At 53.5% G+C, this 14621-nt stretch overlaps 1 protein-coding gene, 1 long non-coding RNA gene and 1 other non-coding gene across 7 annotated transcripts in view; 1 reads left to right on the plus strand and 2 right to left on the minus strand.

Annotated features, from left to right (window-relative positions):
- Window positions 1–19: 19 nt before the first annotated feature.
- GUSB (glucuronidase beta) lies at window positions 20–12362 on the minus strand. Its single transcript, XM_020873871.2, has 12 exons — window positions 12051–12362; window positions 10284–10469; window positions 9768–9949; window positions 9448–9590; window positions 9084–9271; window positions 8591–8743; window positions 8195–8373; window positions 7728–7874; window positions 5873–5957; window positions 4086–4262; window positions 2242–2377; window positions 20–541 (listed from the first exon to the last, which is right to left on the minus strand). The coding sequence occupies exons 1-12, from the start codon at window positions 12261–12263 to the stop codon at window positions 372–374; spliced, it is 1959 nt and encodes a 652-aa protein (XP_020729530.1). The 5' UTR covers window positions 12264–12362; the 3' UTR covers window positions 20–371.
- Window positions 2665–2736, minus strand: TRNAE-UUC (transfer RNA glutamic acid (anticodon UUC)). The gene has a single exon. It is a non-coding gene; the product is annotated as a tRNA-Glu (tRNA).
- A 13-nt stretch (window positions 12363–12375) lies between the features above and the next one.
- Window positions 12376–14621, plus strand: part of LOC110127034 (uncharacterized) — a 38711-nt gene continuing 36465 nt past the window's right edge. For 2 of the 5 annotated variants that reach the window (XR_011485527.1, XR_011485526.1), the window contains exon 1: window positions 12376–12700. This is a non-coding gene — a long non-coding RNA (uncharacterized lncRNA). The remainder of the gene's footprint in view (window positions 12701–14621) is intronic. The other 3 variants (XR_011485528.1, XR_011485530.1, XR_011485529.1) reach the window with 3 other exon arrangements.

Here is a 14621-nt window from a genome sequence, read left to right on the forward strand (position 1 = left end):
TCATTCAGTTTACAGATGGTCACTTTTAAGCTAACTCTTTATTCTGATATGACAAAAGCCTTTATTTTCTTTATTATTATTGGCCATGCTGTGCAACATGTGGGATCTCAGTTTCTCAACCAGGGATCAAACTCAGGCCCCCTGCAATGGAAGTGCTGAGTCTTAACCACTGGACTGCCAGGGAAGGCCCTACCAGTCTTTATTTTCTAATATTCCCTTCTAGCAAATGACCACAAAATCCAGGTGAGAAGCTTCCAGGTCTGCTATGCACAGGGCAGGAAACACTTGCTCGGTGTGCGATGGAAGTAGCACCCCCTCCCTGGGGAGGAGAAGCTGACTGAGCCAGTGTCTGCAGAGAGGTAGTTCTCGCTTTAAACAGTAAACAGGCTGTTTCCCACACACTGTGACTTCACAGCTGACTGGTGGTACCTGGTTTCATTGGCAAGTCTCCAGTATCTCTCTCGCAACAGGAATGCTGCACTCTTCGGTTGTCTCTGCCGAGTGAAGATCCCTTTTCTGTTCCCTATCATCCGAAATGGTGCTAAAAACAAGGCAAAAGTTGTCTCAGATGACTGCTGATGGGGAAAATCAGAACCATCCTGGAGCCAAGCTGGGAACTCAGCAATGTCTTCATGCTTTAGAGCTGCTTGGCCTGCTGTGGACTCAGAAGTGGCCGCTTAATGGGTTAAAGACTTAAATACCAGTGCTCCCCGAAACACTTCAGCTTTCACCCATTAGGGGAAGAATCTAAAACTGTTTATCTTTTCCTTGCAAGATAATGTTTAAGACATTTAGGGTGCCCAGCTGCCTGGTAACTGGAGCGGGGCTGAGACAAAGTTACCCTTGGAAAGGCTGGAGCCCTCTCTGAAAGGACTGCTCTCCTCGTAGGAGCCAGAGTCTTGACCACTCACGGGTGCCCAAGCAGGATCTACTAGTAGACGTTAAAGTCCTCCCAGGCAAACTTCCACCTGGGTCCCCACCCCTGGAGGCAGGTCCGCCAGAGAGGGAGGTCTCTCCACCCCCAAGAGAAACCACGCCTTCCGTGAAATGGAAAGGCCTCTGCCACTGAAAAGTTCCAGACAACAATCATTTCTTCCATGAAAAGCAAATACCAGGCACCGTGCCAAGCACTTCAAGTGGAATCCCTATGTCAGCCTTCGAGGTGGTGGGTGTTATCCCCACTTCACAGGCTTGTGAAAAGGTACGTACCTTGTCCAAGGTCACACAGCTAATTCCTTAATACATAAAGCCAGTGCCCCTACTCACAAAACTAGGTTCCCATCCAAGTTTATTTCCAGGAGCCATTAATCTCATTTGCCAAGGAGAGTGGAGGCTCGTGTTCTCTTTCTTTTTCCTCTTTCACTCTTGCCATTCTGATTTTCTTTCTTTTTTTTCTTATTTTGGTTTTTTTGGCCATGCTGTGTGGCATGAAGTATCTTAGTTCTCTGACCAGGGTTCAAACCCATGTTCCCTGCATTGGGAGTGCAGTCTTAACCACTGGGCCACCAGGAAGCACCCCGCCCTCCCGCTGCCGCCCAAATTCTGATTTTTAATTGAACTTTAACCTTTCAAAAACCTGTCTTTCACCAGAAGTAGTAAAAGGTAATTCCCACTATTATCAGTTCTTCCCTACCTCCCCCAGCTTGCTCTCCTTCCTCAATTTACAATATATCAAGAATCTAGTAACCTAGAGGGGTAAAAAGATACAGGAAACATTCATTTGGAAGCTTGTCATCGTCCTCACTTGAGAAAGTACAGATCATGTTCACTCTGAAGGCTTTTAAACATACTCCTACATTCAAAACCCTTTGATACTTAGCTGTATTTGGTGAACCTGCCTTTCCTAAGCACATCATATAAAACAAACTGAAATGTCTTAGGTTTCTCAGGCTTTCTACCTTACCCTAGAATCCCAAGTGTATCCCAATAAATCCAGTGCAAGATCCACTTTTTCCTCATACTATCGTGAAACACAGAGGAAAGCTGGCCACCTCTGCCTTGAGACGGTCGCCTCTCCCATTTACTTCAGAAAATGATCTCCATTACTTGCAGCATGCAAGTAATCAGCTGATTGCTCAACACAACTGACTTTTTCCTGGGAAATCCTCTGTGTGGCCTGCTTTGATGACATCAGCCTTCCCCTGCTTGTTTCCAGGGTTCTTAGAACCAAATGTCCTGAACTAACACGCCCACCAGAAACAATGAGAAGGGGTACATCCCGTGCACCCACATGCCACTTACACTCATTAGTCATGAAATCAGCAAAATTCCAGATGAGCTCGCCAACCACATATTCTTTGCGTTTTTGGTCCAGAACCGCATGATACTGCTCGAGCAGGCCTTTCTGGTACTCTTCACTGAACATCAGTGGTGGATCCTGGAATTCACGGCAAAGAGAGAAGTTAGGAGTCAGAACCAGCAAAACTGTAAACATTAGATAAAAATAAAGATCCATGTGATGATGACCAAAATATCTGTCCTTGTGGTGGGCTATGGTGCCTGCAGGACTTGCTGATACTGGTGTAGGGACAAGCCAGTGTGTGATGTAGCCCAGGGTTTAAAAAAAAAAAAAGCTTAACAACAACCTTAATTAGTAACTGCTTTGTTTATAAACAGAATTTTTTTTTTTTTTTTGGCTGCACCAAGCGGCTGGTGGAATCTTAGTTCCCCAACCAGGAATTGAACCTGGACCTTTGGCAGTGAAAGCACAAGTCCTAACCACTGGACCACCAGGGAATTCCCATTAAACAGAATTTAATATTTGCTTTAATTTTTTCCACCTCTATTCCCCACTGCAGTCTTACAACTGAACTATACTATGAATAAAAGTACGTCTCGATAATAAATTTAAAACCCAAGGCTGAAGTAGCTGCCAATGCATAATTTGAGCACTGGTGTGACTCAGATTTAACTTGCCTCCAATTCCCCTGTATCTCATCTAGGTAAGGAGCTGCCGTTTAGCCCATTGACATTCAACAAGTCATTATTTCGCATCTGCTTATATGCCAGGCATTAGGGACAAAGTAACAAACTAGAAAGATAGGGTCCCTGCCCTCATGGGCTTTACAGTCTGGCAAGACCCAGCTCTAAGTGTAACAAGGGTGAATTGGGAGCGTGTAGTGTGTGTGAGGGGCTCGGTAGGAGGAGGTTAGCAGGGGGCACAGAAAGCTTCATTGAAGCTGAGACCTGCCAGGTGAGGAGGGAGAAAAGCAGAGGCCACATCTGTGGACTCAGTCTCCAGTGAAGAGCTCACGTTTGTCATGTGCTAAGATATGACAATCTTTGAGATGTTCTTAGAGCATAAGGTCTGAGTTTTCATCTCATGGGAATTTGTGGCAGGTGCTGAGTCTTTGACGCTCAAGGGTGCAGCACCGCAGTCATCTTCCAAGGGAACCAACCCCTGTTGGCTTGGGTCCTCCTTCCCGACAAGAAGGATTAAAATGCTATTATACAGGATGCAGTGCAGATGCAACTGTGGCGTGCTTACGAAGCAAACGGAAACACAATTTGATCTCCCTCCTGAAGCCCCCAGTCTGGTCAAGGAGAGAACAAAAGAGAGCATGACCGCTCACGGTGTTCCTCTGCCCAGGTAGGTGGGGTCCTCCTCACCAAAGCGTGGACACCTGAGCTGAAGCAGGAACGCTGAGTCAAGTTCCATTAGCTGGCAATTACGGAGCTAAGAAGGGCTTCCTGGGCAGAAGGAAGAGGCCAGGCCAGCATAGGAGCCACCAAACAGAATAGACCAGGATCTCCTGGGAGAGGGCAGAGGGCAGAGGGCATGCACAGCCCCGACCACAAATTAGGGCTTCGTCAGGGGTAGGCAGGGACAGGACAAGGTTTGGATTTGTCCCACGGACCACCTGGGCAGCCTGTGGGAGGCTACCGGAGGACCATGCACATGGATCAGAGGCTGAGTCCAGGGCGGCTATGTGGAGGGGCAGCTTCGGGCAAGCCTGGTAAGGTGGGAGGTGGCCAGGACAAGGGAGGGACGGGGAAGGAGGCAGATCTCTAGCCTGGGGCAGTGATGACTGACATCACTGTCTGAGAGAGAGAAAAAAATAACTCCCATCTTCGATGCAACTTACCTCGTGAAACCCTGCAATGGTGTCTGCTCCGTACTCGCTCTGAATCATCGGCTTCTGGTAGATCTTATGCCAGTTCTCGAACTGGGTTGCCAGCTGCAGCTGAATCACCTCCATGTGCCCATAGTCGTGGTACCAGGAATAGTAGCTGTTCACACAGATGACGTCCACGTACGGCGCCTGCAGGAGCATGGGCGCGAGTCCGCCAGCCAGCAGAGGGGGAGACTCACCCTCGGGGTGCCTCCGGCAGAGGAGATAAGAAGAGAGTGCGACAAGTGCGCTCAATGCGCACGTGTAGGAAGTAACAGTCAGAAGGGACCTGAATGGAGCGAGTGAACGGGGAAGGTCTCTTGTTCTGGGCTGGCACCCCGACCTGGCTGCAGCCAGGCTCCAGGGAGGGTGATGAGAGGCAGAGCTGGCGCCAGGCACGCCGGCCCCAGGGGAGCCCATCCAGACCGGACTTGTTCATCTCTAGGTTGTGCTCCTGTCACTAGTCATCCCCTCGGCCCCTTGAGGGCCGAAGGCAGTTTTTCTCCTCACAGAGCCTCCCGAGTCCCCTTTCTGAGCTACTGTCATGGGCCCTGAAGAGACTGGACAGTTCCCTCCTAGGAGGGCGGCCCGGCTTGGGGGGCAGCACTGCCACGAATCTGATCAACGTGGTGCTCGGTGGACCGCCAAGCTCACCTGAATGCACGCTCGCCTGCAGAGTCTGCAGTGGAACCCATGTGGGCCCTCTCTCCCAAGGGACTGCAGTGCCCTTCTGAACTTGGGGCAGAAAGATGCAGGTGGGAAGCGGTACCTCTGGGTGGGCACGTGACCACAGCTCACACATCCCAGCGGGTGAGCCTGGCAACCTTCTGGGGCGACCAGTACAGGCTCCCTTGCCCACTAGAGCAGGAAGGGATGCCACTGAGACTGAGACGCCCAGGTCTGCCTGTGCCCCACTGGTGTTCCACCACACTCGTGTTCCCTTGGAGGGACAGCACCGGAGCTCTAGGGCTGCAAACCATCTGGTCCATGTGAAAATGACAGTGCTCACAACTTACACTTGTACGCAGTGTTTTCTTATCCTCTCTTTCTTGAGAGGATTTCTCTTTCTGGAGCACTTTTTGGTACTGGCCTCAGTTCCCTAGTGAAGCATCTTCTTGCTCCCGTGTTTTACAGCTTTTGTGTAACAACTCAACACAGTTTCTGATGAGCTGCTGTGCCCAGGGACCATGAGAGGAGCCATGGGGTCCAACCGGCTGGGTGAGCCTCTCCCTTCAATTTTCAGTCCCCCCAGTGCTGGATCTCAGCAGTGGTTCCCAAAGCTGACTGATGCCTGGAATCACTGAGGAGTTTTTTAAAAACTCAGATTCCTACCCTGGACTTTACAAATCAGAATCACAAAATCCAGAGCTCTGTACTTTCAAAAAGCTTCCCTTTGTGGCTCCAACGATCAGGCAAGTTGGAGAAACACAAGTCAATGATGACTTTAGGCTCCCGTAAACCTCTGCCCTTTTCTGAGCATATTAAACTGGGGGCATAAAATTAAATCAAGGTCCGGAGAAACCGATGAATTGAGAACGAACTGAGAAGGAACTCGACCTCCCTACGCCTGACCTCCTTAGCTTCAAGAACCTACACTGCCTGGCAAAGGACCACCTGGCAGTTTTCTTTAACCCAAAGACCATCTATGGAAATGGTCAGACTGGCTGCTCGTGGTCCCTCCCAGCAGCTCATGTCAGCAAGCATCAGGGCAGGACAAGAGGACAGGCAGAGGGAAGACGTGTGGAGACCCCCAGGCTCACCCCCAAGTCTGCTTCATAGTTGGTGTTGGTCACAAAGGTCACAGGCCGGGAGGGGTCCAAGGCTTTAGTGTGGGCAATCAGCGTCCTGTCCACGGAGGGCAGAAGACACGGTGCTGTCAGTCTGGGGAGGGCTCTCAGGCACCCCTCCTGAATCCCCTCCTTCCCATCTTCCCAGACAAAAAACCCCCAAGACACGCTCTCCTCCCTGCCTTCTAGGGTATTTCAGGTAAGCAAACGTGTTCCTCAAAACATGTTCCCTGACATCATTCTCTCTTCCTCTCTCCCCAGATCTTAGCCCCTCACCCCTCCCGCAAAGGGGGCCACCCTCAAGAGATGAGAGGCACAGCTGAGATCTTTGAGCTGGGTGCTGCCAAAAGCAAGTTTCCGCATCTCTGACAAAACCAGGATGTGGTGCAGGTTAGGATGAGTATTAATTTAACACATCACTAGGGGGCGAGTCCTGGGAGGCAAGCTGTGAACTGGGCACTCATTAGAGACTTAAATAGGCATGTATTGGCTTGGCCAAAAGTTCATTTGAGTTTTTGCACAATGTTATGAAAAAACCCAAACGAACTTTTTGCCCAACCCGACCTCCAGCTGCGTGTCCAGAGCTCGTCTTTGCCTAGGAAGGTCCACTACCCAAGCCCTCCATCCAGAACAGGGGGATGCAGGCAGTGTCTCCTAGGGAGTACTTCCATAGCCTTTGCTGCCTCCGCAGTATGTGAAATAATTCCCCACTCCAGGCTACGCCACAACTGCAGGATGGTAAGAAAGAGAAGGAATCGCCAGGAGGCTGACCCACTGTGGGGAGATGGCCCCTATGTGAGGTTTCCGCCCACAGCAATGCCTGGGGGTTGGGGGAAGTTATTGGTATGCAGTGAACAGACAATGAACTTCAGGTGACCTGGTCCCGTCCAACAACGTAACTTTAGGATGGTTAGAATATGGACGTCACTGAAAATCTGTTTATAATTATATGCCTAGGTCAGTCACCTTTATAAAGCTTAAATTCCCTTTACAGCTGAACTCAAAAGCTTTGCAAAGTGGTTTTGTGCAGCTGTAACATGTACTAAATTTCCCAGGAATGGAGACACCATAAAAATCAAGGGAAGACCCAGGTGGTAAAGAACCCGCCTGCCAAGCGGAAGACGTGGGCTTGATTCCTGGGTCAGGAAGATCCCCTGGAGAAGGAAATGGCAATCCACTCTAGTATTCTGGCCTGGGAAATCCCGTGGACAGAGGAGCCTGGTGGGCTACAGTCCATGAGGTCGCAGAGTCAGACACGACTTAGCGACTAAACAGTAACAGCAGGGCTTGGTTTTCACTGGAACTCTATCGGCCACGGCTCAGTCCCTTAGAAAAGAGCAGAACGGAAGGAAATGCTGCTCGCAGCACCAGAGTCGCCGGCTGTGCTTCCCAGCCCTGTTATCAGCTTCTGTAGCTGTGTTTTCAGGGAGTTTCCCAGAAGGTGCAAGCGCCTGACTCCTTCACTGGCCCTTCTGGAGAGTCAGGCTCACACATTTATGTATTCTTTGACAAATGTCTCTTCCTTACGTCAGTCAGGCCACGTCACTACATTTTTTCTTTAATTTGAAGTTTTATGTATAAGTAGGTTAGGTTATCTCTGGATTTCATCGCAGGTGTGTTAAGGAGACACTTGGCTGAAATCATAATCTGGGTGGGTGGGTACCTTGTCCCCTGAATTGACTAGAGGTGGATGCACCTGGGCTGGGAGCAGCCCACACCCATCCCAGAGCCCACCGCCACTCTCCCGTGGCTGCCAGGCAAGGTTGAGCTGGGCCAGCAGGTTGCGGTCTCACCTAGGACCCGGCCCAGGCAAGGCAGGAGCACTCACTTGAAGTAGTAACCAGCCGGTTTCAGGAAGGAAGCGGGCTCATTGGCCAGGGACCACATTACAACGGCCGGGTGATTCTTGTCCCTGCGGATCATTTCCTCCATCACCTCCAGGTGGTGCTGCAGAGATACGTTGCTGAAGCTCTCACTGTGGGCCGAGGGAGGAAAGGGAGCAGGTCAGTCTGATTTTCTTTCCTTCTAGTAGAAACTCTGGGCTTCCTTGATGACTCAGTGGTAAAGAACCCGCCTCCCAACGTAGGAAAGGCAAGTTCGATCCCTGGGTCGGGAAGATCCCCTGGAGAAGGAAATGGCAATCCACTCTAGTATTCTGGCCTGAAGAATCCAACAGACAGAGGAGCCTGGTGGGCTACAGTCCATGGGGTCTCAGAGTCACAGACAGCTGAGCGACAGCACGCACACAGGCTGCTGAGCTGGGAGGGCCAGGCAGTGCAGGCAGCGGGCACTCACGCCGACTTGATGCCCACGCCGGGGCTCTCGTCGATGACCACGATCCCATAGCGGTCACAGAGTTGCAGCACCTCCTCCGCGTAGGGGTAGTGGCTGGTGCGGAAGGCGTTGGCGCCCAGCCAGCGAAGCAGGTTGAAGTCCTTCACCAGCAGCGGCCAGTCAAAGCCCTTCCCTCGGATCTGGGGGACAGCAGAGATGGGTGAGCCCCTGCCCTCGACCCCATCCCAGACATGTTTCCTCCGAGAGCTGGGCCCCCCAGAGTTACCCCATCAGCCCGCTCTCCAGGCCAAGCACAGGCAGTGGTTTGGGGCGGTTTGCTCTGAGCTGCCCTCAGCCACTCCACGGGCTGCGGGGAAGGGGATGGTGAGCAACAGGGACCCAGGAGCCCCTACTCACATCTGCATCCTCATGCTTGTTGACCCCTTGGAAATAGAACGGCTTCCCATTGATGAGGAACTGTCTCTCGGTGATGGCCACGGTGCGGATCCCCACGGGGAGGGTGTAGAAGTCAGACACGGGCCCCACAGCCGTCTGCGCCGTCAACTTCACCTGCGAAAGCCGAGCACTGGGTGTGAGGCAGCCTGACCGGCCTGAGCCCCACGCAGCCTGGGCTTCGCAGGACAGCCCCTGGCAAACCACGGCGGCCCACCTCTGGGGCTGCAGGTGGAGAGAGGCAGAAATTACATCTGCCGTGAGCAAGAAGAAACTTTTGCCCACACTGCCCCGGGGCCTCCTCTTCCAACTCGGCCTGCCCACCAAGGGCTGAAAAAATCAGGCTGGGGACTCTTCAGTCCAACAGCCCAGGAAGCTGAGGGGACCAGGCCTGCTGAAGCTAGGGCTGTTGGATGGGGCAAATGGCCTCCCCCAGCCCAATCCTCACCACCATTACCTCCAATGAGTACAGGTAGGCAGGGTGCTCATGCATCAGGTACGGCCACCAGAGGTGGGCATTGGGCACCTGCAGCTGGCCCTGGGCCCCTGCCCCCTTGGCCACGACTTTGCCTTCCTCATCCAGAAGACCCACGTCCAGTTGGAAGTGGTCACTGCCCTGGACGACGATCTGGTAATTCACCAGCCCTACAGGAGACAGGAGATTAGATGAGAGAGAAGAGGGGGGCATGTGACCTGGGGTCCTACAGGTGAGAGCACCCTGAGGAGGTGGGTGGAAGAGCCTGTCTCCAAGGGGATCTTTCCAAACAGGGAACCAAGCCACTCTGGGCCTGGCTGAGGGCAGATCCTGGCAGGAGCCTCACCGATGTCTTGATCCATGTCGGTGGTGACGGTAATGTCATCGATGTAGGTGGTAGGCGTGGTGTAGAGGAGCACAGTCCGATGCAGTCCCGCGTAGTTGAAGAAGTCAAACTTTATGTTCTGGACAAAGTAACCCTTGGGGTACCTAGGACAGAGCAAGGGGACAGTGGCCTTGTCCCAAATCCTTCGATCTCAACTCACATGTCTCCCTGGCCTCCCAGAGCCAGGGCCTCACCTCTGCTAAAGCCGCCCTGTCCCCTGGTGGGCACACGTCTGGGCAGGGTGGGGAGTGGGGGCGGGTGGTGGGCAAGGTGCTGCTCACATGGAGGGGTCCGTCTTGTAGAGGATGGTCCCGGGTGGCAGGGTGTGGGGGGACAGCGTGTTGTTGATGGCGATGGTGATACGGCAGGAGGACAGGGGCCCGCTCTGGACCAGCTTGCTGATGTCAGCCTCGAAGGGGAGATGGCCCCCCTCATGCTCTGCCACGTGGACCCCATTCACCCACTGCAGATACAAGGAGACAAGCCGGGGGGGGGGGGGGGGGGGAACCAGCCGTTTCCAGCATGCCCTCACACACAAGTGCAGGATGGGGAAGCAGGCAGAGCGGGCAGGCTGAAGGTTCTGCCAGCTGCCACTGACCTCGGGAGTGGAAGAATGGGGCTCCAGGGGAATAGACAAGACCACCCTCCTCCACCCAGGGCACAAACTCCAGTGTGGGGCCTTAAATGTGCCCCCGCCCCCCACCCTGCAACCCCAGAGGCAGGCACCCCAGGACAGCCTGCCTCCTGCCCCGCCCCACGCCCGGCCACCCGCCCTGCCTGCCGCCCACTGCACTGACCACGATGGCATAGTAGTGGGCGCTGCCAATCCTCAGCACCACTCTCATGCCCAGGTCCTCGGTCCACCGCTGGGGCAGGGTGATCTCCCGTTCATACCACACCCAGCCGACAAAACTCCGCAGCTGCCCGTCCTGGCCCACGTCGTTGAAACTTGAGGGCACCGGCATGTCCAGAGTAGGGCCTGACTGAGGAGACCAGGGCGGGAATCAGGTCCAGACCACCCAGGAAACTAAGGGGCCAGGTCCCCCAGCAATTCCGCCTGCAGGACAAAGCTGGACAAAATGACTTCTCCCCAGGGTCTTTCCTGGTGGCCCAGCAATAAGGAATCTGCTTTGCAATGCAGGGGACACAGGTTTGATCCCTGGTCTGGGAAGATTCCACATGCTACAGGGCAATTAAGCCCAAGGACCACAACTAAGGCTGGATGCATGTTAAAATATTAAAAAAGAAAAAAAAAAAGACTTCTCCCAGACCCTCCCAGATTCCAGACCACCCTACCATCAACTCACCAATGTCTTTAATGAACTCATTTAATTTTTACAACTCCATGAAGCAGACCCAGTCACTCACTCAGTCAAGGGTGCACCGGGAACACGACATGGTGCTCTAGGCGCTGGGAACAGAGCACCGGACAAGGTCTCTGCTGTCAGTGAGCAGCTCTATGCAGAGAGGGTGCAGAGGGGCAGGGAGCTATCCTGGGGTCCGGGGAGGCCTTTGGGGGCCAGGGCCCATGAGAAACAACCTCTGGACATCCTGGCAGAACCTGAGCCCCACAGAGAACCCTTTGAACTTCTTGACCCTTGAACACCTCAGGAAGAAGGCAAGGCAGTAGCAGACAGATAGCTCAGTGAGTCTGGAAGCAGATTGGGGAAAAGCTTCCTGAAGACACAGATGAGACACAGGAGCTCGGAGGAGGCGGGATTCCCTCTCCCTCACAGTTGTATGCCCAGCGGCTGGCCCAAGCCCGGCCACACAGTGAGGACCCAGTAAATACTGACTGAATGAATGGATAACTTTCTGATGACACCAACAGCGAGGATGTTTTGTGTCCGAGGTCTGGTGGGAGCAGAAGTTCTTAGGGCAGCGGGCACCCGCGTTTTCATGGAAAGGGGTGTGCCCAGGGCCACAGCCAGCCTGGGGCAAGAAGGATATCCAGAAATCAGACCCTGACTAAGAGGAAGATGATCAACTGACTGCCACAGGAAGGAAGGCTGGCCGGGGAGCAGGGGCCGCTCTGGAAGGAAACTGTGAGTGGGGCACGTGCCCGGCTCCCCCACCCCTTTCCTCCTCTGATGAGGGCTGAGCGGCAAAGACTGAAAAAAGAGGATGTAAGGGAGGTGACCGTTGGATGCTCACGGCCGATCCCCGCCCCAGTTCTCAGCCCACCCGACCCAAATCAAAAGGGGAGACCTAAAAGGGGTGCTCGGCTGGATGCCAAGCCCCGTTCTCTACCTAAACCTTGGAACCCAGAGTCCTTCCTGCCAGGACAAAGGTGCGGCCCCAAAATGTCCAAAGACTCCCCTCCAGCCACGGGGCGGCCACCGGCCCTAGCTCGCGGCAGGGACACTGCTCCAGCTCCGCCTCCCCTACCGAAGTCCGGCCCGCCCATTTCCTCCTGCAGGTCATTCTCCGGGTGGGTCGACCCCACGGCCCCCCAGGGCCGTCCATCAGTTCCAAGGGCACAAGGGATGGCTCCCCACGCCCCCCACACCGGGCTTCCAGAAGCTCCCCGGCCCCGGCCCAGGTCCCGTCCCCAGAGCGCGCACCTCCCGCAGCGGCGCCCGGTACCACTGCTGCTCGAAGCCCTGGCGCCGGTTGTCGGAGAAGTCGGCGCGGAAGCTCCAGAGGCCGTCCAGTTCCTTGCGCTCCCGCGACCGGCTCTCCCGGGGATAGAGCATCCCGCCCTGCAGCAGCGCCAGCCCGCAGCCCCAGAGCAGAGGGCCGAGCACGGCCCAGGCGCCCGCCGGTCCCCGAAGCATGGTTGCAGTGCGGCCGGGAGCAGCAGCTGCGGGGCGTCCCCGGCCGCGCGCTGATAACGGGGCCGGGGCGGGGCCTAGAGTCACGTGTCCCGCCCCCGCGCCATCTTGGCCAGTCGGGGCACCCCCTCCCTGCGAGGCCCGCGCCCCTCAGGCCGCGACCGGCCCTCCTTCCTGCCCGAGGGCGGCGGCGGCGGCGGAGGGCCCGCGGGGAGCCGGAGCGCTAGCCCGGACCCGGAAGAGCGGAGGTCGTAGGTCGCAGGCTTCCGCACCCGCGGGGGCGCCGCCCTCTTCCACCCTGGCGTCCCCAGCTGCTCGCGCCCAAGGCGGCTCGTCCAGGCCCCCGACCTGAGAGACTGCCGGGTTCCGCCCCCCACACACCGATTCTTCAAGGAGACCCGCTGGGGACACCCCCACTCGCTTATGCCTGCGGGACACCGGTAAGCTCAGGCGAAGCCTGTATGCCTAGTGCCCTCCGGCCCGCAGGTGTGATCACCCGGCTCTTAGCCTTGACCCTGGGCCTCCACCAGCGGTCCCCTGGTCCCCGAACCCCTACCCAGGGGCCCTGCGCTCCTTGGCATTGCGGACGGACACATAAAGATACAAGGAGATGGAGTCTGTGGCACCAGGATCCTGGCCTGGATGCATTTGTTCCTACAATTACTTGATTTTTAAATTATTAATTTTTGCTCTGATTTCATGTTCACCAAAGCAGCCTTCTGGCTTGGACCTTGACACTGTAAACAAAGTAGATCTCAGGACAGTACAAATAAATAAATTGCAAGAATTGGCAAGGTCTAAAAAATTTTTTCCCCAAATGCTTACAATATAAAAATAAGAAAAAGATGCAAAAATTTATACTGTATGATCCTAGTAGTGCTAAAATTAAATCCACACAGCTGTAGATAGATGTGAACTGTTATTATCGGTGTTACAGGTGATTTCCATTTTCTTCTTCATATGTTCTGAGTTTTTGAAAATTTCTGTCATGAACATGCATTAATTTTATAATCAGAAAGAAAACAGTGGGAACTTGCCTGAAGGTCCAGTGGTTAAGACTTCCCTTCCAATGCAGGGGGTGTGGGTTTGATCCCTGATCAGGGAGCTAGTATTCCCCTACCTGTAGGCCAAAAACCAAAACATAAAACAGAAGCAATAATGTAACAAATTCAATAAAGCCTTCAAAATTTAAAAGAAAAATAGTCCACATTAAAAAAAAAAAGAAGCCAATGATCTTCTTAAAACTAGCACCTGGGCACCAATAAGTAAAGTTGATCTGCTTCTGTATGTGTGTGTGATACGCGCTCGGTTGCTCAGTCGTGTCCCCCTCTTTCGACCCCACAGGCTATAGCCTGCCAGGCTCCTATCTTCATGGGACTTGCCAGGCAAGAATACTGAAGTGGGTTGCCATTTTCATCCAAGGGCTTCTTCCTGACTCAGGGATCAAGCTGTTGTCTCTTGCGTCTCCTGCTTTGGCAGGCAGATTCTTTCCCATTAGCACCACCAAGAGAGAAACCAATTACCCTTTGAAGCTCACAAATGGGCACAAATAAGTAAAGGTTGATCTGCTTCTATAAATTAATAAATTGATTTTCCATGTGAGAATCAACCTGTATATAATTAGTTGAAAGTTGATTTTCTACTATTTAATAAGAGAACACAGAAAACTAGGTTTCTGAACCCATGACCCTGACAACCAGACCCTGAAGGGTGAAATCCATTGGCCAGTTTCCTTACCTCTTCATTTTGCAGCCGTGCATAAACTGAATCTGGGGATGAAGTTCTGGGAGTTTCCAGCAGTGAGAATGGATGAGGTCACCAAAGAACAGAGGGCAGGTGGATAACAGATCCCAAGATTCGCCCTAAGACACCCTATGTTATGAGTGGAGGGGACAAAGAGGAGGAATGAGCAGGTCACCATCTCCTTGAGGATAAATGCAGACCCCTTAGTATAGTCTGTTGTGGTCTGACTGGTCCCCCTGATCCCTGGCTCTGAGTTCCAGAACACACCATGCTTCTGCTGGCTTCTGGGCCCTGGCTTAGGACCTTCGCTCTGTCTGGAAGCCCTTCCACCCTGACGAGTTAACTCTTCCCTCTTCTCCATCACTCTCATTCTTCAAGGATCATTTCAGAAATCTGTTTGTTTTTTAGCGACACCATGTGGCTTTTGGAATCTTAGTTCTTCAACCAAGGATGGAACTGAGGCCCTCAACAGTGAAAGGGCAGAGTCTCAACCATGAGATCACAAAGGAATTCTCTGTTTTTCCAAATACTTTTATCTTCACATCCCATGGCCTCCGGTTCATTCCCTCCACATGTGCACAGGCCTCAGATTCACTGAGCAATTTGGTCCTGGGCTCA

This window comes from Odocoileus virginianus, chromosome 33, assembly GCF_023699985.2.
Source record: "Odocoileus virginianus isolate 20LAN1187 ecotype Illinois chromosome 33, Ovbor_1.2, whole genome shotgun sequence".
NCBI classification, from domain to species: domain Eukaryota; kingdom Metazoa; phylum Chordata; class Mammalia; order Artiodactyla; family Cervidae; genus Odocoileus; species Odocoileus virginianus.

Coding starts and splice junctions, on each gene's coding strand:
- GUSB (XM_020873871.2), bottom strand. CDS start 12,263: ATGCTTCGGGGACCGGCGGGCGCCTGGGCCGTGCTCGGCCCTCTGCTC. Junction 8,374..8,590: donor ACAAGCATGAGGATGCAGAT/GTGAGTAGGGGC, acceptor GCTGTCCCCCAG/ATCCGAGGGAAGGGCTTTGA. Junction 7,875..8,194: donor GGCGTGGGCATCAAGTCGGC/GTGAGTGCCCGC, acceptor CTCGGCCCACAG/TGAGAGCTTCAGCAACGTAT.